Source organism: Penicillium waksmanii, assembly GCF_028829765.1.
Source record: "Penicillium waksmanii strain IBT 27052 chromosome Unknown utg000004l:1.0-5674109.0:1.0-5678898.0, whole genome shotgun sequence".
NCBI lineage: Eukaryota > Fungi > Ascomycota > Eurotiomycetes > Eurotiales > Aspergillaceae > Penicillium > Penicillium waksmanii.
In genome coordinates, this window is record NW_026643251.1 from 2,287,282 (window position 1) to 2,309,869 (window position 22,588).

The window sequence follows — 22,588 nt, forward strand, 5'->3', positions numbered from 1 at the left end:
ACCATTGTGCTTCTTGTTCAAAAGAGCTTCAAATACCCTGTCCAGCGTAACGGCCAGGAGGAAAAGTGTATTCATCATCCAAGTGCTCCTTGGCCGCCATCAAAGGTCCCCATTTCTTGCGAATATCTTGCCAACGACGCTTAAAGCCAGAGGGACTAGTAGTAGCAGTCTCTTTTTTGTCGATAGCGATGGAATGGACGTCGAAGTCCTTGACAATGCCAGTGGGCGATTGTATGGAGTTTTGGCGGCTTGATGTGTTGCTCGACATATTCAGGTGCAGGCCTCGTCAAGAGCGAATGGGTAAAAATGGTTGATTCTACCTAAGTTTGGGGGTTTCAGGCAAAAAGGGTCGCGACTTAAAGAGGGCGAATTTAGTTCAAGTTTGATGAGTGCTTTTAATTCCCGATGGGAAGAAACCAGCTCCCTTATAAGGATTCTTTCGACCCCTGCAAAGATTTTCGCCGCTTGCCTAGGGGGACTGCTTATTCGTTCAGCCCTACAGTATTTCTGGTGCCGAAAATACCTCACCGAGCCAGGCCGAGATATTTCCGCCCTTGTTGGCTTCACCTTGGGCGCTCGCTTGTGACCTTAGGTGGAGCAGCGATAAGAAGTGCAGGTGAACTAACTGTAAAGATGTAGAAGGATTCTAGAGCGATTGGTTGTCGTTCAACCCACCTTGCGCATTAATCTTGTTCTGGGCATTGCTTTTTTGCGCTGTTGTTGTTTTTGCCGAGATGAGGGTTCGGAGATCGCTCGGTTGAAAATCGGGAAAGTGTTTGATATGGATCGTCCATCGGGAGGAGTCGCCGTAAGCTATGCACGTTCCAGAATTTTATTTTTCGTGAAAGAAAAACAAACAAAAAGACTTCTCTTCACATGCTAATTAGTTCGCGATCTCAATATACTAGTCCAAGTGTTTTAAATACAATGTTGGCCGATTTTTGATTGATGCCCAGGTGGGTTATATCCTCTCATCAAGCTTTTTTACAAGCAAGCTAACCATGAAATGCCGAAGAATGTGGATCATCTCTACATGGTTACTTTGATGACCCATAAAAACCCGTGTGACTAGTTGCTGACTTTTGTTGAATTGTGACCGAAATGTCTGAAAGGGGGCCTGTTTGCCACCTGGGCACACCCTACTGTACCTGAAATCTACCTGTCTACCATGGCACGCCCAAACGCGAAGCTCTATCAAAAACCAAGCGGAGACCATATCCATTCCAAATATGTACATACAGATTTAATTTTTGAAGGTGGGTCATGGGTCATGTCACTTGATGGATTTCTGTCTAGCCGTTTAGCGGCACAGTCAATTCATACCCACTCGCCTCGGCTGGAAACTTCAGCAAGCGCAATACCAAAGGGTCGGTACTGTGTTCCAGAAACATGCAAATAGCGATACATTCCGGTCTGATCCTCCCTTCTATCCACGGCTGCCATTCTGCCGCGGCACACATGAGTCCCATCCACTGCACCAGCATGACCAGGGCCGGGACATCCCTCTTCCTGCAGAGCGCGAGAAAGTCACATTCTAGCCGGCCCATGAAGGAAGAAACGTGAGCGGAGTTAGGCCTGTTCCTTTCAAGTTTCAGGAGAGCGGAGAGAATTCTAAGAGGGTCGTAATATATGCTATTGTTCTCCGTGGTATATTCATCGATTTGACAGAGATCGGCTAGATCCGGGTCAAGTCCATCTCGTCCTGCTTGTGGTTTTTCATCGAAGATTGTACGTTCTTCTTTCACAATCGCGTCGAAGGATACGGCCCAGATGCTGTCGGGGATGTAAGGTGCGGCTAGGGTTATGATTGTTCGAAGGCCACTTTGTAGACAAAGCCAGTTCATCGCCTCCGGCCTGTTTGTGAGAACCCACGAGTCTGTGGGGCTGAAATCCTCGGGGCAGATTGTCATCACTCCCATCATCATGCAGGACGATAGGAGAGCGTCCACATTATCCGGTCGCACTGGTGAAGAAAGTGCTCTTTGGTACTGCTGGAGAGCTTGTTGCCAGAAGTAGGCCTCGGCAAACGACCTCTCTTTGTTGGGTGATATGCGGTTGAGATGGAGGATGCCGACCGCGAGAACAGTATACATCAAATGGGGATTCTGTGGAAGGCCGTTAAGTGAAATGGCCAGCTGGGAGGAAATCATCAGGGAAAGCTTACAGCAAATGATACTCGTATCATGTCGGATCCCATTACCTTTCGTATTGCGGGGCTGGCAATGGTCTTAACCGTGCTGTTCATAAAATGCTGAAAGGCCACCGTGGGAAAAGCAGGGCCTGGTTTCTTGCTTATCAAGGGATTCAATATCTGCTTCGAATCAAAACCTAGCACAGTCTCGATTTTATTCGTAAGGTCGTTAAGTGAAAGGGTAAATATTATGGCTGTTGGGTCATCAGGTTCAAATAGGCTCTCAGCCCTCTTTTGACGAACGACATCATTTTCTGGCAAATAGGAACACTCTATTCCCTTGCATTTGCACTTTTGACAATGTGGCTTCTGTTCATCGCACTGTACGAGGCATCAGCTTGACTGACCAACACATAGAGCACTCTAACCCGCCTACTTTCACCCGTCTTCTTTTACACGTCAAACAACCCCCTCTAGACTTTTTATGAGATCGTCGCGCATGAAATGTCTTGTCTCTTTTTTCTCGTGGGGATACGCGAAACACGGTCTGGAGTTGTTTCGCGTCAGGGGTGCTTTCTTCGGATGTATAATCAGATACCCTCTGGCTATCAGGAGTGGTGAATTTCAGCATGTTTGCCTGTCGAAATGCTCGCCTCCATGACCCGCGAGGGAATAATAGAATAAGTGGCAGGCTAGGCAGATAAGTTGAAGCATTGCCACACTGACTTGAATCACGTGCGGCTGACAATACGAGCCAGGTCAGGTGATGAGGCTCGACTGATAGGAAATCAGCCCTGGAGAGTATTTATAGAATAATGCGAAAGGAAGTGTGCCTTGCAAGGACTGCTAGTAATTACGCTCCAACATTATTTCCTGGGGTTCGTGGAAATAGACTATGGAGATTGTAACGCGAAAGAACTGCCTATAATGTTGGAACTTGGAACCTGCCATTCAATTTCGGCCACTTTGAACGAGACCGAATATGCTGATTGGTTGAATTGCCATCTTATTTAAAACATGGAAGAAAGGGGGGGGGAAGCTAAAGCTCAAACATCCGGCAGTAGGGATTCGCAGGTCTATCTATCGAAGGTGGAAGAAGGCTGCGGCGAGAAGAGCGCGATCTGGATGCCTCAATACATCAACAGGAGTTTGGAGGAAAGCCTTGTATATAGTGAGGGCTGTTTTAAGGAAGGCAGTGGTCGTTAGAAATACCTGCCCATCTTTGCTCTCGCTTCCTTCACGTCTACTTCCGCTTCCATGTCCTTCTTCCTTGTCCAGTCAGTCAGTGTTCGACATTCCTTCGCTACAGCTACGTTTAAACAAGGACAAGAGCAATCGTGAATTTGGTTTCGACATCCCAAATCAAGCGTTGGTACATCATGGGATAATGTTGCTCACATCAATGAACTGCGCCCTCTATGAACACATGTTGCTGTGCGGAAGAGCCCTCGGGCTTCCAAAACCCACTGAGCTTCAGCCCGGCCTTGTTTAGCAGTATTTACCACTCATTATTGATTCGCTCCGCCGCTGAAAAAGGCAGTCATCATAGTCATATCACCAATCGCAGCCATCCACGGAATATTGGTCTCCGGCATAGCCTTTTCATGAATCAGGAGCAAAGAACCGGGTCCCATTGCTTCACGAAGCCTCGAAAGAATCTCCACGGCCTGCTTGTCTGGCCAGTCGTGGAGAACAGTGCGGAGGTAATATGCCTTTGCACCCTTTACAGGATGTTCTTCAAAGGAATTACAGACTTGGGTTTCGATCTCACTTGGAAGATCCGCTGTCTCAGTCACATAAGATAAATCCTGGAGAACAAGTCTTCCTGAACTTGTCAATGGCGTGCATGGTTTCGAGCCAATGCAATGGATGATAAGCGAAGCGATAAAAAGATTTTACACGCCGTCACCAAACACTCGCTTAATCGACATTTGGGTAAGCCATTTCTATATCATGTCCTGTTGCTTGCGATATTAGGCCGCAAGGGTGATGCGGAAAAACCAAAAATAGATACACGACGGCCGTATAAATAAATACAATTTTTACATTTCACTTGACGCTACGGTCATATTTTGAGTAGACTAAGCGTCACTAAGGGCAATGTGGATAATTAGTTTGGCCATTTTAGGGGAGGGGGCTTAATGCAGACGAAAGCTTGTAGCGTCTGCTGTGGTTTAGTCCTAGGTTACGGGCCAGCCGATACCGCCTTAAGACCATTGCGACTTTGGGGCTGTGAAAAATCGGGGCCGGGCCCATTATGCCTTTGGCACAGCGTAATTGCTATGGCTTAAGAATATTGAGGAAACTCAAACACTTGGTTCATTCGGTTGAGGTATAAATTCAAAACGTTAGGAGAATATCTCCCGGAAACTCTACTGTTTACCTTCTATTCCTTCAATATACCATGCACTCCGCCACCATATCTTGGAGCCATGCGGTTATACTTCTGTTGTCGCTTTCCTCCTTTCAACTCGGCACTGCCACGCCAATTACTGGCAATCTGGTTGAGCGCGCAGGCATAGCCTCTCCTGGTATCGGCGTTGAGTTCGAGTCCGGGAGTATCTTTTCACCAAGGATATTCACAGTTTGTCACCGCAGGAGCAAAAAGCGATGAACCAAGCTGATTTCTCTGCCAAGGGCAAGTCCGTTGCATTGCAAGCGGGCAATGGAGGCAATGGTGCCAAGTTCTCTGGCGACGACTGGAATTGATGGCGGACGCTACTGGAAGCGTTCTGGGACAGCTCTTTGCAGAATATATCTTGAACGGAAAGAAGATTAAATTGGGGACAGGGAGAGCTGCAACTGTGGCAGACGAGATCTATCAAAATCTGGTAAATATCGGTACTGGGACTACCTAGAAGAAAGACGTGGCTGACCACCTCCAACAGAAAAAATGGGACCCAAAGTCCGGCCAGCAATTTGACATCACTGGCAACACGAAGAATCCTTGGAGTCTTAAGGTAGGCTCTGATCCTGTGAATTCGGTCTGGTCTCGTCAAATAACCGCTCCGATGCCTCTTGGGGCTATCAACGACCTGATGAAGCAATCTAAGATTAACATTGGCAAAAGCTCGCCCCCCCTTGTGACTTATGCAAGAAGCAAGATCGATAGCAAGGTCTGGGTCAATGATTTTATTTTCGAGGAGAGCCCTGGTGGTCTTACTAAGAATGTTGGCGAAAATGTTCGCGGATTCCTTGCGCTTCTTCTTTCCCATGCAAAGGCTGGCAGCCAGGTCCGCAACAGTGAAAGTGCTAAGGAATTGACATCGATTATGCCGCGAACAAGCTTTGCTAAAATGTATAAACTCATCGAGTCTAAGCTTGAAAATAAAGATCTATGGGCTATCGTGAACAAGCTGGCGTGCTATATAAACCCTATAGAAGACGCCGATGAATATGCCGCGTAAGTCTTCGCGCGAGTTTTGTATAGAAATATTCGATAATAATACCCAAATCTAGTGTTGATGAGAGTTTTTGCTCTGGCTGCCCGGATAATACGAAGATCAATGGCAAATTCGAGGAATTGCAGATTAACATCTGCTACGGCTCAGAGGAGTGCCCTGTCAATGTCAAGGCCTGGATCCAGGGCTTGGAAGATGGCAAAGATCTGCTCAAGGAAGCTGATGAAGCAATGATTGATGGCCAAGTTGGAGGGTATGGATACTTGACCGAGTATCGCCTCAACCATCCTACTGAGAAACTGGCCCTATTCGAGTTCCGTGATCTCCCTTCATGCAAGGCCTCAAGCTGGAAGAGCTGTTTGGAAGCAGCCGAGGCTGAAATTGTTAAATATCATAATCAATACCCAGGAAACTAGAAGTAGACGTGCGTCGACAAAAGCTTCAATAATTAGAGGCTTAGGTGGCTTTGTAGTTGATGATCTATCGCTGCAATTATGAAGTTTTGGCCTGCATCTATTGCAGAGTGGATAGCACAAGACGGCGATATATGTGCGCTTACTTCGCAAAGTACAAGTTTGCAGGGAATTATTGGACATAGGAGACTATACAACCACGAATTTACCTGTAGGATTGCTTGAGCAGACCACAAGTAGTCGGGTAGAAATCAGTGTACGAGTAGTCTTTTGGCCCAAGGAGGACAAAACCTCAAATTTCAACGACGCCTATGTCCAAAATGAGCATTGTACTGCGCCTTTCTTGAATATCATCCTTCTCCTAGTGGCAGTGGCCCTTCCCTCGGTGATGAGATCTAGTTACGCCTTAATTGCTCAGCGATACATTACCTAGGTACTTCCTTCCAAGGCCCTCCAGATACTAGGGAGCCGTGTTACTAGTACCTACTAGCAGTATTCGCAGGGTTCCGTTCTTGTACTACGAAGTATATATATATTCTCACAACATACTATATCGAGCATCTTCTTCAGCTTAAGAACCTTCAAGTTTAAATCTTGGAATAGACCTAGTCGAAATCCATAATTTACCTGAATTGAACCCCCGCGGGTCCGAGGATAATCATTTTTTGCTCGCCTTATCTCCGTTTAAACAGAGCAGCTAGAATTTTCCCAAGAAGATAATACTATAAGAACAGGAATATTAACTACTCCTAATTTTAGCAAACCGGAATACTAGCATCGTGATAAAATCCACACCACTTAAATTTTCCCTCATTCAAATATTCCCTCGCAGCTTGAGTTTTCTTGTTCTAATTTTCCCTCCCTTCTGGTTTTCCCCCTATCCTAACTTTTTCCCTTTCTTAAAAATTTCCTCCTGTAGACACGACATACAAAATCTATTGCGCGCTTTAAGCATGGTAATCACCCTCGAGAGTATGCCGCCATCAGGGGAATGAACTAACGCCGGGCGGACCTGCCTTAGGTTGGGTTGGCACTCGATTGCAGATTCTCCCGGGGGATTCTCGGCCTGAGGATGCGGGTCCTGGGGAAAGACCGTCAATTTTGTGGCCAGGAGGCGAGCACTTCCCTACTCCAGAGTTGGAGAAAGCTGTAGCAGCCAGCCAATGATATTTAACATCCTTCATCAACATTATGATTGGTGTCACATGTCTGACATGACTTTTTGTCGCTCCATTAGAAAAGCCCTGGACAGGTGGACAAGATTTTGGCGGAGAACCTGAGAGTTTAGTCCGGGAAAATCTCAACTGCTCAGTTTCAAAGATGATAAAGCCAGTCTGTGACAGTGATGTGACAGTGTTTTAGTAGTGGGCGTTTCGCCAGTGTATAAAACGCAAAAGAAATCTTCTCTAACACAAAGCGGCAAGGGCATCATCGTTCCAATGAATGACATAAAAAAAAAGCAAAAACATACAACAGCAGGGATTCGCATGTGGTCACCCACCATACTACTAACCTGCCGGCGTGCGGCTTAAGTACGGCTGAGCGGACGGGAAGCCCTGTTCTCCACACCCTATGGTCGTATGTACTAGAACCAGTTGGAAAGGGGCATATATACTGCTTTGATGAGCAAAACAGAAAAATACATTTATCCATTGGCAGCTTATTTTTATCTGGAAAATAATAACACAAGCTGCCATAGGTAACCTTAGGTGGTCTATTAAATTTCAAGTTCAAGTTCCAAGACTCCCGAGGTCGGAAAGGCTAAAAATCTCAGCTCTGAAATTATCGGGCTACTACTACTAGTACTACGTGATTGATAGCTATCTTAATAACAGATCTGTCAAATTCCCATATGATCACAGAGTAGTAGTAGTAGTAGTAGTAGTAGTAGTAGTAGTCCACGGGTACCTACTCGGCAGTGGTAGTATTTGGAGTCGATACACACCTGGCCAGGTGAACTAATACTACTAGCTGTTGTGTATATTCCGCGGAGAGTCTACTCAGCTCATCATTTGCTTCCTGCTCGGCTCACCAGCCAGCTGCTATTTCGCAGGCTTTGGAATATGCCCTTAGGATCGACCTTGTTTGCAACCTTTCCCAATCTTTCGAGGTTTTCCGCGCCGTAACTTGAATGGGGGTCCTGCTGTGGCAAGGAATAGTTCGAGTATTTGAAGGTAAGGGATGTTCCATTCGTCTTCGCGGTGGTCTCAGCAACGTCAACAATTTCATGAGCAGCGTTGCGCACAACGGCCTTGTCCTCATGATTGGACCATTCGGTCATGAGAAGAAACCCTATACACCTCGTGTTAAACCGAGAATGGACAGGCCAGTAATGGGGAAACAGGCAAGCTGGGATTCGTCAATTAAAAATGCATTTCAGGAAATACATTGTTTGGAGTCACAATGTACCAGTGTGTGTTGATGTTCTTGGTGGATGTGGCGATCATAGTCTTGCCCATGCCTAGTATCTGGAAGCTCCAAATGCCCTTGAAGAGTCGCATGTCTATCTCAGCTCTCTTTGGACTTGGTGAGCCACCTGATGAGTACGAGTGAAAGAAGTACAGGATCAATAGCTGATTGTTTAACTCCAAAAAGGTATATTGAGCTGCGGTGCAGCACTGGCTCGCCTGCCACACTCGCGTTCGAGAACGACGAAGATTTTACGTGTGCGTACTCGCAAAGCTTACCCCACATAGCAGTGTCTTATTATATTACCACATTGTTGACATTTCATTCAAATGGACTCTATTGAAAAGTCCCTGGTATGGATGGTGGTGGAATTCAATATTGGACTGGTTGTGGGATCATTACCAACCCTTCGAAAGCTCGCGGCGTTCCAACGCATCTTTGGGACCACCCAACAAAGTAATGCCCTTAGTGATGGCCATTCTGGTCCTGGAATACAAGGTTCATTTGGTCAAAGGGGCTATCCTTTGCAAAATACGGTATGGAGCTCAGGAGGGAACACAGGTAGCCCGAAGCCTAACACTATACACAAAACCCTTGAGATCAGTCGGAGTGAGAGCTGCGAGAGAATTCTCGGCACTCCTGATGGGGGCCGTTTATAGCATATCGCTTAATTTACTTAATTAAGACACTGATTCTCTATAAGAACTGTCACCAGATTTGTCTCAAACGAGTATTCTTTAGGATGTTTTATGCGTCTTCTAATCCTCATGGCAGAAGAAAATCCAAATATACAAGTGATCCATTAAAAAGAGATATTGGATTGAAGCTAAAATGAAAGAGCAGCTCTCATTTGAGATTCGCAACTTATATCACAATGGCAGATGCAACCTTCGAGGCTGAAGGAAGACATGGGAAATGGAGAGAGAGAGGTGTGAGGGGCTCTTTACTTGGGTTGATTCGACTAGCTCCGATATTATAGTCGCCCGAAGGTGGGAAATAGCAATAAAAAACGTAAAAAACGAGAAACAAAAGAAAGTACCGTCCTTCCGACCGGGCCGACCACGGTCTCACTACGCAATGATCACTGTCATTACAGACTTCGCTGATTTGCAAAAAAGTTTTACTTCATCTCATCTTCAAGGACGAAAGCGCTTCTTTGCTCAATAGGAACCTTGGAAGGATCAAAGAAAGTTGGGTCTCATAGCCCTATATTTACATGTTGATTTGAAAGTTATATCAGTATGTTTCTCTACCTTCGCTCGACGCATCTCCAAACAGTCGTCTTGGCCAAGAAAAAGAGCGACCCGGCAAAACGGAAGAGTGAAAGCCCAACAGTACCCCATACAACAGCCAAGAGATAATTCCACATCCGTCTATCCGGCAATGTCTTGCAAAGAAATTAGTACGAAGGTCAGGCATGGGGTGGGGTTAAAGACCTACCGAAAGACAGAATTGGGAAATTCCCGTGCTCATAATGCAAAGCACCATGATCAGATTACTAAAAACCCACAAAGCCACGAGATATGTCCGGAAAGCTTTATAAATATCATCAGCGTCTTTGTCCTCTGATTCTGGTGGCTCTTCGAATGTTGCTAAAGCTCGCTTGACGGTTGCATGGAAGATGCTGTCGATATCAACTTGCGGTCGTTCCATTTCCTCGATGAACCTTGACTTCTCATCTCTCTTTGTTTGCGCCTCCGGCAAGTTCTTGCTCTTATCGACAGGTTTTGTGCCAATGGAGACATCATGCCAGTTGCAAAACGCGTATACCATTAAAATATTGGACCCACACGTCGTTCCCGCGAAGTAAGCCCAAAAAGAGGTTACCACATGCCAGGGGTCCAGATATAGTAAGCTTGCCACAAAATGTACACCGTAAGTAGCAACCAACGTGATTAAAATCATGGTCGATCCCAAATTATGAGAAGCAGCGGATAGCATGTCATCCTCATCGATCACAATGTCGAATGATACCTTTGTCGTGGCCTGGCTGACAAGATAAAATGCCAGAACTGCGGTGTATATCTGGATCACGGGGAAGTAGAGGAATGAGACCGTGTATGCTAGACCAGACCTGTGGCACCGAGGAATGTTAGTAAGAGCCAAACAGGAAGATGAATCAACTTGCCCTTTGGGGCGATTTCCAAGAGACAAAATAAATTGGATGCCCAATAGTAACACATAGCCGTATTTGAGAAAGTCGTTCACGATCAGAGAAGCCTCGTTACCAAACGGCCACGCTCTATTGTTATTTGATTTCATTGGTGTGCTCACAACGCCCATAATGACCGAGGTTATCAACCAGAAAGACGCTAGAAATTGTCAGTAGGGCATCGTTGCGGGAGTTGTGCATGAAATGAGCATACCCAACGAGAACCAAGAGAGCACAATTTGCACAAATTTGTACACCATTTGAAGATGCAGAAGAGCCATCTGAAGGATGCTCTGTCCGCTCTGGTAAATCCGACCGAAATGGATGAACGCATACAGATTCGCAGCAAATGAACCATTGAGCCATTGGCGCCTGGAATTGATAAAACCTGCAAAATCTCTCGGTACTTCGGCCTCGCCTCTCGCCCCTTTGACGAAGGCCAAACGCCAGTTGAATCCAGCCTTGGCGACCAACTCAAATGACAAGATCCGATCACCTGCGAAGAACATATTTTTCTTAAAAATGCTCATTTCGTCGAAGCCTTTCCTGCCGAGCTTCTTCGAAAGCGTCAAGTCACCGTGAAAATATTGTTCCAATGGTCGACCCATGATGGCCCGATACCGATATGCAGAAAACTCTCCAAGAGAAACTTGGCCAAGGATGCTCTCCAGTGGCTTTTCCAGAATATTCGATTTTTTCATCTCGAAATTTTGAGCAGCAACGAATGGGTTGATAAAACTCGTCTTGCTCATAATGGGATGGACTTCGCCGCAAGCCCCGCCGAGATTTTCGTCGTTATAGAATGATTGCCACAGCATCAAAAATGATTCCTTGCAGGGCTTTGTCCCGGCATCCAGCAAAACCACGACCTCTGGATTCAGCATACGGGAAAATGCGTTGAATATCCATCGATGTGAGTTAATTTTGTTACTAGTTTGCTGTTTCAAGCAGAAGATCATCTGGACTGGTGGAGAATTTGTCATTTCATCACCGTTCGGCCGAACTAGAGCCTGTTTTGACGTGACAGAAAGCTGTGTGGTATATTCGAACTAGCCGATTGTCAGTGATTAGAACAGAAAATAGTTTCGCCGAGCTTACGATGTGAGCGGTAGTTTCTCTCCCATCAACAGATCGCTTCATGATTCCGTCTTGGTAAACCCCAATTGTCGCCAGGACATCGAGGGTGTTTTTATCGCAAGGGTCAATTCCATCGAAAACCAGACAGACGACGATCTTCTGCCAAGCAGGCCCACCCTGATTCCAGAACTCTGATTTTTTGAGATTGACGATATCGCGAATATTTTGGGTCACGCCGTGCAGAGTCCTTGCCGTCAACACTTTATTCTCGTCCCGGTAGGTGATTGCGATGAGTAATTCAGTATGGCGATTATACATCGTAGGGCGCAGATTATATCCGTTTCGCATAACAAATTCGTCCGGGTCGCATGTTGCAGCCGTGTCTGTGCTGTCAGCTTTGAAATTGGTGCTCATTTCTAAACGAGTCAATACTTACATCGTAAGTGGGTGAATTCCTCGGCATTTTCTGCCGATTCCCGATACTGTTTCTGCACGGCGTTCTGGATCGCGCTTGGTACCGGGTAGTCTGCGCTTAACACATTGCCTTGACCGAGCTTGATTTTCCTAGTTGGATGGCGACGAATGCCAGGTAAAAGTGACCGGCGTACCTGGAGAATCGTTAGCATCCTTGTTCCCGCCTGTCGCCGGGTCTTGAGCTCACGGGGGCGGGCCGCGATCCGCCAACATCGGAGGAGCCATCTGAATAGAAACTGCTGCTACTCCTTTTGTGTTGGCTAGTAGAAGAGTCGCCGGATTGACCAGAAGAGCTGGCTGATGGCGTGAGAGCCCCCATCGTGTCTTGGAACAGCCGGGTCAGGGGCGAAGTGACTCCGGGGGAGTAGACGACCAGTTACTGGTCTATGCGGCCCAAGCGGCAGTGCTAAATCGTACGAGGAAAGATCTGGGGATCTAAAGAGAAAACGGGGGAACTTATGCCAATCGTCTGGGCGATCATTATTTGACGGAGAAGCTAGTGTGACTGATCATCGCGCCCAATAAATGACCAATCCAAAAGCGACACACAGCGCGGAGTGGGCAAGATAAAATTATTGACACCCAGCAGTGAAAGGCTTTTTTTCACACTGATTTCTATCTTTACATTACTCGTACATCGAGACATTTTGATTGGCAGTACAAGTTGCGGGCCATGGATTCGTATCGGCGGAGGCGGTCTCGCTAACAACGCTGCGCAATGGTCGTACGTCAGCGGGTCTGGATAGCGGCACACTAGCAATGGAGGGGATGAAGATAATTTCATGATGCTATCACACCACGCTTTTCCCTGGCATTAAGCCAAAAGACACCCATCTACGAAGCATTTTGTTAGGACCGGTCAGTAATATACAGAGATAGGAGACTGCTAACGCAGGCGTAAACTCAATTGAGTTTTTCCGTGGAGCGAGGGATGATTGAGAATAAACTATCGCTTTTGGGGATCCACTCACCCCCCACCCCTCGTAACGCGTCTCTCACGCGTGTCCGTCTTCTAGGCCCTATGTAACTGAATTGGGTCAGACAGTGTGCCAAAAAAGAAGTAGAAGGGTGGACCCTTCATTGGATATTCTCTGCGAACTGTCAGCGAAGTAAAAACAAACTAGAAAATTCGTTTTGTCCATATCCGTGGAGGATAATCGTGGCTGCAGGCAAGACAAGGGATGAGAACAACCATTGGAAAGACAACTGCTAGCGTGCAGAGTCAAAAAAGGAGAGCTGGAGCTGCTTTGAATATAGAACGTTATCCAGACTAAATGAACATTACATGCGTAGCGACATCTCCGAGCAATATGGCGATGAAGCGAGCCGAAAAACTAAAGCTGGGTCGACACCTGGACGAAACATTGACAGAAAGAGCAGCACTATTGAAATGATCTCAACCCGGCGGGTTGACCACAGAGGATATTTCTTGATGAAACATCGCTATTTTTCCAGCATGAAGGGCGGCTATTGAACAGCTCTCATAAGCATGACTGCACAGAATTGGGCCCTGGGGCCTGCAACGACAGCCAGATGTCCATAGTAAATACTATAGTTTCCTATGCGCACTGGCATCATTTTGCTGGTGCTTATCTTAGCTCACCAAATCATAGTGGAAATCAAAGAATACCTAGGTATCAGATGTCGAAAGGTTTGCTGTAAAATAATCCTTGAGGCGAGGCAGTAGAATAAGAACTTGAACACCATTTTAAATGCATTTATCTGCCACAGGAATTATCAGTATCCAGGTTATGATTGGCCTAGATATATTGTCTTTATATAATTATCTCAGGTGCGCAAGAGCCCCTGAACAGTAGACTCTTCCTTATCTTCAAAATTCGAAGATTAATATATACCGACCTGGACGGCTGGAACGGCCTTATACCTCGACCTGGAAAGTGAAAGCAAGTATAACGCCGCCCATCGTAACTGCTGATAAAATGACAGGCAGCCCAACTTGATCTGCGAAGCTGAAAGGTACCAAATTTTGGTTTTGGGGCCGCAACATCTGCGGATAAAAGTACCAGGTTGAGGTGATCCCCAGCCATACCATCGTCCAGGCCAGCCCAAGAAGTCGTTGCGATCGTGGTAGTGGTGCATCAGTTTGTGTTTTACTTTCCTTGTTTTGATTTAAAATGCGTCGCCACAGTGCTTTAAAGGCATCTTCGACTATGAGTCCCAGTGGAGCCAAGGCGAAGAACAACATGGCACCTGATTCTTGCGAGGGGATTCCTTGCACAATATCCAACACAACGTGCAATCCACCGGAGAGGAAGAAAACAATGCAGATATTCATATACCGCTGGAGTGTAGAATTTGGTGCTAAGCCTAGGGCATCGCGAGTAATGAGGCGGCTGATAGACGTCAAGGGTTGTTGTAGGAGTTGATGCCAAAATTTTCTATATGAAAGGTCATTATTTATAATGTGGGGTTGAATACACAAGCAGAAACTTACGACCAGAATCCTCGTAAGCTGTAGGTGTCTGTTGCCTTCCCAAATAGCGGAGGCCAATCTGACGTCGAGTCGAGACCGATTCCAACAGCTATGACCGAGAAAACACGGTGGTGGAAATCAATAAGGATGCGACTGACGACAAATCCGGCCATCAGATTTGAGACGATTCGCTCGATCAATTGCTCAGTTGATATATTCCATTGGACAGTGCTCGACAGCGTTCCGGATTTTTCTTGTTCCATTGCCTGTCGCAAGGCAAGGGCTGAAAACATATCCAGTGCTAGATATTGCCAGGAAGCGATTGAAAATTGCCGTATCAAGAATCGCTTGCGTGTAGGCACAGCCATATTGTTTCGTTCGTAATACGTAGGCTGTGGTGGGGTATTGTTGATTTGCCATGGAGTATTAATCCCCCGAGGATGTGTGAAAAATTGGCTCGAGATATAAATGCGTTTCAAGACGCCCTGGCCGACATCAGGAGGTATGTCATGGCCATCCTTTGAGTTGATGAGCAGTAGGTTCAGACTCTGGCATGCGACTGTAAGAAACAGACGTGCAAGTTCACACCAAATGAATCCTGGGCCTAGCAGGGATGCGACATGTATTGCTCTATGTAAAATGCAGATCGAGACTGGAATTGAGAGATATCGTAGAAGTGATCGCTTTGCCGTCGTCAGCAGTAGATACGCAGGTAATAAAACATGGGCCGTGTAGAGAAGCAAGATTTCCAGAATATTTGCCGAGGTCGACGCGACTGGTTGATCCATGGTCACACCGGGCCACCCTGCGATTGACAAGATACCGTTTGGTAGCAGAACCTTGGGTATGAGACGGCATTCAGCAATGTAGAGACGATGAGCCCACAAAGAATTTTTGTCCATTCTTGCTTCTCAGGCCCGTCGGCGTCGCCCGCCTGGCAAGAGATTTCATTGGTTGGCCCCTCCAAGCTGCAGATCTCAGGGGAACCCCTTTCTTGGCCTAGCGCATAGTATTCTCGCCAGTTGAAATCCGACAGCCTGGAGCCAAAAATCTTACGATCGCAAAAATTCCGTGGTTTCATTGGAAGTTCCTTACACACACCACCGGAGCCGGTAAGGATGATGAGCTGTGAGCTGTGAGCTGTGACAAAAGCTCAGAACCATAAAATTGGTGATTTATGTGAATGTCTACCTAGCAGAGATCGAGGAGAGAGCGAGGCAGCAACGGGATGACGAATTGGATGCCTGAGGGAGCTAACCCTCAAGAACCTGTGATAGTCCGGCGGCTCCAACATTCAATTATTAGGGCGAACATCATTCTGGTTCACGAAGCTGATTATCGATCACAGCGTTGATATTTTTTTAAGGGTTAGATCGCGGGTTAAAGGGTGACAAACCCTTGGAAGATAAGAATAATCAAACAGAATCATAGTCACTGTACTAACTAATCCTCAATGTGTGCAGTAGGCGTCTATTTATAACATTCTCTCCCTTTTTACTTCCATGAGAACTCGGAAATGTCTTGATTAGATTGATTAATCACCTAAGTCACTCATGGACCCGACCAAATGCTTGCCTTATCGCATCACCCACCTGTGCCGCGTGGAATAGGATTAGTTAATGCCAACTCAAATGATCAGGACAAATATGAAGTGGTTGCCTGACGTGCAGAATATTTTAATATTCTGAAATCCTAATAAGGCATCCCATAATTGCGGTCCGAAGTCTTCTTTATTTTCCAGAAGAAATTGCGCATGTCCGTAAGGGTAGGGGTCTGGCCGAGAATCGTCAGGATATTTGCAGACGCCATCCTCACCAAATGACATATGTAGAGGGTGCTTTTGCTGTGTCTATGGCGCGGAAATCGTAAGTTGACAAGGCATTTATAGATTCCTGGAAATGAGGCAGTAGCCATGGCGGTGTTTTCGCAGCACTCCCATCTCCGAGAAGACCTATAGTATTGAACCACTGGTGCAAGGTGCTTGGCAACGGCTCGATGGTTAAAGGACACGGGGCATCTATTAATATCAAGCGATCGACATTTTCTCCGGACTGAATGAGTTGCCGATCGCTTTTGAAAGCTATAACGCCGCCTGCGGACCATCCCTATGATAACTTATTATGTTCACATGTGCACCCGGGTGCGTATGCGGATGACAAACTAACCCCAATATTATAAGGCCCCCTTTCCTGTCTTCTTCTCATTTCCCGAATGAAGTCTTGGGCCATACCTGAAACTCCACACGTATATTCCTCCGGTGTCGTCATAAACGGTGAGTTCAGACCATACACAGCAATGTCTGGAGACAAATCAGGTATTTGCGTATATAAAGTAGCTGAGCCACCGCATCTGGGAATAGGAATAGTTTTTTTTGTAGCTGTTCTTGGATTTCCCTGCAAAGGGAATAAAGTGGCATGCTTGTCCGGGATCAGTGTGTATGAGATCGATGGGTGAGAAACCTTTGCCAAAGATTGCGGGAGAGAAAGGTATTTTTTTTCGTCTTGGTGATCTGAAATGCTGCTCTCCCAATGCTCTATATTTTCGGTAGAGAGGATCGTATCGTCTGTGACACTGAAAATACTCGATGGAGTGCGTTTGCAGTGAGAGGCCGTTGTCGATGATACTGACTCATCTGCATATTCGGTACTTTTATCATCATTTAGCTACCGCATATAAGATCTGAGGAATCCAACTGTTGGGTTATCGATAAAGAGAGACGATGAAATTTCAAGTGAAAGCTCTTGCCTGATTCGCGAGCTTATAGCAAGTTGCATCAGGGAATCGACTCCAAGATCAGCAAAGCTGATGATGTCCGCTAGTTCACTTTGATCAATGCCGCATTCTTCGGCTACTATAGTAAGAACTTGAGATAGTAGTTATGGCTCATCGATATTTCTCTGACCGATTTTTAGTCCGGATATAACGGTCGGGCCAGCTTTTCTTCGCTCGGTGGCCCGCTCCTCGGGAATACTGGCGGATCGAGATGTCGCAGGCTTAGACCGTGGGAGTATTTGATCAAGTACAGCCCTTGGTATGTGCATGAAGGTAACGCCCCTGAAGACAGCGATGATGGAAGTCCCCTCAAAGCAATATACGTCGCCAGCGACTAGAATTCCTCCCGGACTTTCCATCATTCGAACATATGTTCTGTAAGTCTTTCCAGGGAGGAGGGTCTTGGCGAACCGGAGAGACTCCCAGCCATGAGAGACGTAAACGGTTTTTGGATTATGATCACTTAAATGAGCATTCAGAACAAATCCTGACAAGTGTCCGATGCTGTCGATCCAATAGGGGGGAACGGTGAAGGTTTGATCGGTATCAGGGGCCTCAAGCACAACGTCTGCAGTCGCTTCCCACTGCAAGGGGTCCAAATACACTTTTTTCATGCCTTGGAAAGTCATGTCATAATCAACAAAGGATGAGAAGAGCTTATAGGCAACTGGTTAATGTAGAAAGTGTACTTCGTGACCTTGGCTTTGCTCGCGAAGCGCTTGCATGCGTGATTCAACCAAAAGGCCAGTTCGCTTCCAGTCATTCACGTATTCCGACTCTTTGCAGAATTCAACGACAAAAGAGGCATGCTGACCTTCTTGTGAGCTAATCTCGATTTGAATACTCTGCCTTGAGCTGCTGGCCTTTGCGTTAATGTTGATGATATGTGGTGTAAGGCCCCGCGATATGAGTGTTTTTTGAACAGCCATGTCTCGCACATTCATAATAGGAGTAGAGTCGGTCGTTGGATGTGGGCTCATACTATTGTGAATATAAGCCCCTAGGGTGATTCCAATGTCCCCATGAAGCGAAGAAGGACATAGTGCGACGTGGCTGACCACATGCCCTTTCAGCAAGTGGCGAATAGCCGACAGTGATAAATCAGTTTCTGCATTAACGATATTGTCGACATCACCAAATTCCTCTTTCACCACACGGTGAACAGACGTAGTAAGAATAAACTCAGGCACTTGCGAGTGCTGGAGAGGTACCGCATTAGTTCCCTTATTCAAACACCAGTCATTCTGATTATCGATCCAGTAATTTGACTGTGTCCAACCGTAAGATGGGAGTTCAAGCAGCTCCAATGAGTTTTCAAATTCCCGATGATATTATCCCCAATCAACCTTTGCCCCTCGGTTGCTAAGCTCGCTTGCCGCAAAGGCCAAATTATCCCATGGCCTTTTCTTTCGATACAGAGAAGCACAGGTAGTGACTGAGGCGCCGAGAGTGGATTCACGAACGAATTGCAAACTGGACTAGGCCCGATTTCTAAGAAAACAGAGTCACTGGTAATGATACCGTTGGACTTAGCATCGCAGAGTGCCCCGTAGAAATTTACTGTTTGACGGGCATGCCGACACAGATATTCTGGGTCAATTGAAGAGTCCCCAAGGGGCCTTCCAAGCGTCGCAGATAGAATTTCAGATTTTAGTTTTCGGAAAGTGACCTTCGAGCATATTTCCCTAAAGGGTGCCAGTATAGCATCAACCTGTAGACTGTGGAATGCGTACGGCACAGCCAAGGATGTCGCTCTATAGCCGAGACTTTCAAATCGGTGTTTCAACGTTTCAACCTCAGTAGTTGGGGCGCTCAAAACAAACTCCTTGGCGCTGTTTATACATGCAAGATCAGATTGCTGTAAATTCATTTGATCTGAAGATGAATCTTCCCCTTGTATGGCAAGCATGGCGTGGGTTCCAATCGTACAGTTCATCTCCATTAATTTGGCTCGGGATCCCACAAGATAGATCGCATCGGCGGCTGATAGAACACCAGAAGCACAAAGTGCAGCATATTCGCTGAGGCTGTGGCCAATCACAACGTCTGGTACAATTCCAATTGAGTTCCAAAGGCGGATCAGAGCCATTTGAATGGAAAGCTGTGCCACTTGAAGAAGCACCGGAGAATGCTCGGTTACTGGTCGGTCATCGCTTCCATCAACAAAGCTCTGAATCCTCAGGAACCCATTGGTGATACAAATCGAGTTGAACTCGATTAAGCTAGCCCTGTACACTTTGTTTTTTCGGGAAAGATCCGATCCCACGGCAGGGTACATCGTGCCTTGTCCGGTTATGATCAGTACAACTCTGGGCGCGTGCGGGACTGGCAGATTATCTGATGATATTGCACGCACCAGGGCACTTTTGACTTGATCGACATTCCACGCTGCAACGAAAAATAGGTAGTTGTGATGCATTCTCCGTGACGTCGTTGTGTATGACAGACTTGGAAGAGACACGTTTGGGTGTGTAATCAAATAATCGAGATAAAGCACGAGCCGAAACCGCGACGACTTGTGTGGTTCGAGGGTCAACGCCTCTTAGAGATCTGGCACTTCCATCTGTGATGACCATGGCAGTGTTACCACCTGCACCACTGAAATTATTCACAAATACTTTTCGACCTTTTGACGACGTGCACTTCCAGGGGATTGGCCCCTTGGCAACATGAATACCCCCCCCCTCCAGCAAGTGCAGGGAACCCTCCGTCCAATCCCTTTCTGATACCAGAATGAGGTGGGATTGAATTGTAGACGCATCATCAGAAGAGTTTTGATCAAAGCAGTGACTCCTGACGATGCTGGCCCGTGACCGACATTTGCTTTAACAGATCCAACGTAGAGTTTCTGCTCGTTGAAACGAGAACCCATGGATGCAAAAACACCAGTGACAGATGAAATCTCTCTATTGTCGCCCGCTTGCGTACCGGTTCCGTGTATTTCGACATAGGAAATATCTTGCGATTTTACGCCGGCCTGTGACAGAACCCGACGATAAAGATTCTCTTGCGTAGCCCCATGAGGATGTGTGATTGAAATAGCATCGGCCGAGTGATTTGGCGCGACAGATCGAATAATCCCTAGAATATTATCGTGATCGGCCTCGGCGTCTGCGAGTCTTTTTAATATTATGGTTGCGACTGCATCTCCACGGCAATATCCGGAGACGGATGATGACAATGCCTCGTCTAGTGGTAGTAGCGATTGCGACGACGACTCTGACTCGGAGGAGAGAGGCGCCAAGAGACAAAAAATGTATGCAGTGAAATATGTCAAGCTACGTGCTTCCCCACTTCCAATTGCTCTGTTGCGGCCATGTCCCGCATATTTATTTACCGAGAAGTCTAAGGAAATGGACAAATTTCGCGCTTGCCAACAGTGGGATGACACAGAAGTCATTATAACTGACAATTCTCACCCAGAACAGAAAATGAATCTCATTGATCACGCAGTTATGACAAATGATCTCGGACTTTTGCGATTTCTTCTGGGCATGGCACAGAATATTACAGATAGAGATCATTGTCGCCGAAAACTGGATTCGGTTCTGAATCCATCATTTCTATTGGCACTGAAGTTGGGTCGAATCGAGTGCCTTTCAATGATTGTCGAGAAGAGTGGAGCTGGACTATTTGCGCAAGGAGACTCAGAAGAAGGGTATCTGCTTGATGGTATGCTGCTATCAGGCCTATGAATAGCTATTGATCATAAGCTAAAGGCGTTGCAGCTCCACCGACGAGTCATAACAAGTCGCCACTCCTAGTAGCTGCTATGGAGGGAAACCTCGAAGCTACTCGATGGATGATGGGCCCAGATGCAATCGAGCAGTACGTGAAGTAAATTAAGGCCCACGAAGACAATCCCCGAGTGTCGGAATTTGTGAAGTCGGGGGATGAGGTTGGAAATCGCGTATTAAAGTGGCTACATGACAGCGGTAAGTCGACTCGCGACATTCAATATTGTCTCCATGGATTGCTAAGTATATGGAGATGACTTGGTCCTTCACTGGGCAATCAAGTCCAAACCATGCGCGGAATCCGAGCGCCTCATTCGATACTTGATCAACCGGTACCCTGAATATATGGAAACACGGACTGCGGAACTTTATACGCCCTTGAGCCTTGCCTTTGCATTTGGCCAAATTCGATTCGCCCGGATCCTTCTCGATGCCGTAGCAAACCGAACAGTCAAAGATGGAATTGGAAGAAATTTGCTGCATTTACTCCTCGTTCGCCCCTACATGGACCAAAATGAAAGCTTTATTTGCAAAAGTGCGGATTTGCTCCTCGAAACACTCGAAATGCTCAATTCAGGCCACATCTCGTCCATGCTATCGGAGAGAGATAAACAGCAACATCAGACGCCCTTGATGCAATGGCTCTCTAGAAACAGCGAGGCATATCTCAGATATACATAATTTCCAGGGACTACTTGGCCTGATCCAGATAGCGATGAGAGATTAGCAATTGCCAAAATTCTCCTCGACTACGGCGATCCGATGAATCAAGACCCGCTGGAGATTCCTGACATAAAAGGATCTCCCTGTTCATGCGGCAGTCGGTAAAAGATTCACCGGTATTCTGAAGCTGCTATTGGAACATCGACCAGATTTATTGTTATGGTAGACTTCTTTCGGGAATACGGCATTTGATCTTGCCAATGACCAATGGGCTCATCTTGTTCTTTGCGAACGCCACAGTCCATTGAAAATTTCAGCGTGGGTCGATTCCTCGTCTGATGGTTTTGTTAATCGAGACCCTCTCTCATTCGTCGCCTCCGAACTCCCCTTGAAATTTGATCAGACTAAGTCTCACCATCGGAACATCCTTGATGTCTGTCGGAACCTGATTATTCAACTCCCCATAAACGGAGAGTCCACCTCGGAAAAGGCGGCTCACCTTGCTCGCGTAAAAATTGAAAATCGGGTTAGCCTTCCTCTCAATATGGATTGGCTATTCTATGATCGCGATAGAAGCTGAAAAGGTGTGTGGGCTCCAAGACTATCAAATATTTTCGGTGCTGCTGAATTAATGAAATCAGTACGTTCTAGTTCGAGGGGAGTTTGAAATGATTCAATTTAGTGCTGTAGTAGCCACTGTAGAGAATGAAGTTAAGCAAACTTTATTGAACATCTATATAATGCATAAGGCAGCACCGCAAAGTTGCAATCTCATGCCCATCAATGATCCTTCTTCCAAGTTTTTTCTTTCTCGTTTTCCAATTTCCAATTTCTTCATCACGGGAGGAGCGAAATTGAAGAGTTCCGTTCACAACCTTCTTTTCCATAACCCCACTGGCAGATGTACCATGACCTACGTCACCAT

The 22,588-nt window shown here is 46.4% G+C and overlaps 10 protein-coding genes across 10 annotated transcripts; 1 reads left to right on the forward strand and 9 right to left on the reverse strand.

Annotated features, from left to right (window-relative positions):
- Positions 1–28: 28 nt before the first annotated feature.
- Positions 29–268, reverse strand: N7481_003666 (uncharacterized protein; the record flags this gene model as incomplete). The annotated part of the gene is made up of 1 exon (XM_057262885.1): positions 29–268. One exon carries the CDS (start codon positions 266–268, stop codon positions 29–31), a length of 240 nt encoding a protein of 79 aa, XP_057124546.1.
- A 1,024-nt stretch (positions 269–1,292) lies between these two features.
- N7481_003667 (Zn(II)2Cys6 transcription factor domain-containing protein) lies at positions 1,293–2,762 on the reverse strand (the record flags this gene model as incomplete). Its single annotated transcript, XM_057262886.1, has 3 exons — positions 1,293–2,135; positions 2,165–2,512; positions 2,568–2,762. 3 exons carry the CDS (start codon positions 2,760–2,762, stop codon positions 1,293–1,295), a joined length of 1,386 nt encoding a protein of 461 aa, XP_057124547.1.
- An 877-nt stretch (positions 2,763–3,639) lies between these two features.
- On the reverse strand, positions 3,640–3,979 carry N7481_003668 (uncharacterized protein; the record flags this gene model as incomplete). The annotated part of the gene is given in 2 exon segments (XM_057262887.1): positions 3,640–3,914; positions 3,928–3,979. 2 exon segments carry the CDS (start codon positions 3,977–3,979, stop codon positions 3,640–3,642), a joined length of 327 nt encoding a protein of 108 aa, XP_057124548.1.
- An 860-nt stretch (positions 3,980–4,839) lies between these two features.
- On the forward strand, positions 4,840–5,948 carry N7481_003669 (uncharacterized protein; the record flags this gene model as incomplete). The annotated part of the gene is made up of 3 exons (XM_057262888.1): positions 4,840–4,962; positions 5,020–5,534; positions 5,591–5,948. 3 exons carry the CDS (start codon positions 4,840–4,842, stop codon positions 5,946–5,948), a joined length of 996 nt encoding a protein of 331 aa, XP_057124549.1.
- A 2,005-nt stretch (positions 5,949–7,953) lies between these two features.
- On the reverse strand, positions 7,954–8,226 carry N7481_003670 (FAD-binding domain-containing protein; the record flags this gene model as incomplete). The annotated part of the gene is made up of 1 exon (XM_057262889.1): positions 7,954–8,226. One exon carries the CDS (start codon positions 8,224–8,226, stop codon positions 7,954–7,956), a length of 273 nt encoding a protein of 90 aa, XP_057124550.1.
- Positions 8,227–9,603: 1,377 nt separating this feature from the next.
- On the reverse strand, positions 9,604–12,376 carry N7481_003671 (Chitin synthase C; the record flags this gene model as incomplete). The annotated part of the gene is made up of 6 exons (XM_057262890.1): positions 9,604–9,741; positions 9,795–10,666; positions 10,721–11,555; positions 11,605–11,966; positions 12,020–12,191; positions 12,245–12,376. The coding sequence occupies 6 exons, from the start codon at positions 12,374–12,376 to the stop codon at positions 9,604–9,606; spliced, it is 2,511 nt and encodes an 836-aa protein (XP_057124551.1).
- A 1,560-nt stretch (positions 12,377–13,936) lies between these two features.
- N7481_003672 (wax synthase family protein) lies at positions 13,937–15,393 on the reverse strand (the record flags this gene model as incomplete). The annotated part of the gene is made up of 2 exons (XM_057262891.1): positions 13,937–14,456; positions 14,513–15,393. The coding sequence occupies 2 exons, from the start codon at positions 15,391–15,393 to the stop codon at positions 13,937–13,939; spliced, it is 1,401 nt and encodes a 466-aa protein (XP_057124552.1).
- Positions 15,394–17,367: 1,974 nt separating this feature from the next.
- On the reverse strand, positions 17,368–17,892 carry N7481_003673 (uncharacterized protein; the record flags this gene model as incomplete). Its single annotated transcript, XM_057262892.1, has 1 exon — positions 17,368–17,892. The coding sequence occupies one exon, from the start codon at positions 17,890–17,892 to the stop codon at positions 17,368–17,370; it is 525 nt and encodes a 174-aa protein (XP_057124553.1).
- Positions 17,893–17,934: 42 nt separating this feature from the next.
- Positions 17,935–19,541, reverse strand: N7481_003674 (Thiolase-like protein; the record flags this gene model as incomplete). The annotated part of the gene is made up of 2 exons (XM_057262893.1): positions 17,935–18,486; positions 18,690–19,541. The coding sequence occupies 2 exons, from the start codon at positions 19,539–19,541 to the stop codon at positions 17,935–17,937; spliced, it is 1,404 nt and encodes a 467-aa protein (XP_057124554.1).
- Positions 19,542–19,871: 330 nt separating this feature from the next.
- On the reverse strand, positions 19,872–20,663 carry N7481_003675 (beta-ketoacyl [acyl carrier protein] synthase domain-containing protein; the record flags this gene model as incomplete). The annotated part of the gene is made up of 1 exon (XM_057262894.1): positions 19,872–20,663. One exon carries the CDS (start codon positions 20,661–20,663, stop codon positions 19,872–19,874), a length of 792 nt encoding a protein of 263 aa, XP_057124555.1.
- Positions 20,664–22,588: the final 1,925 nt, after the last annotated feature.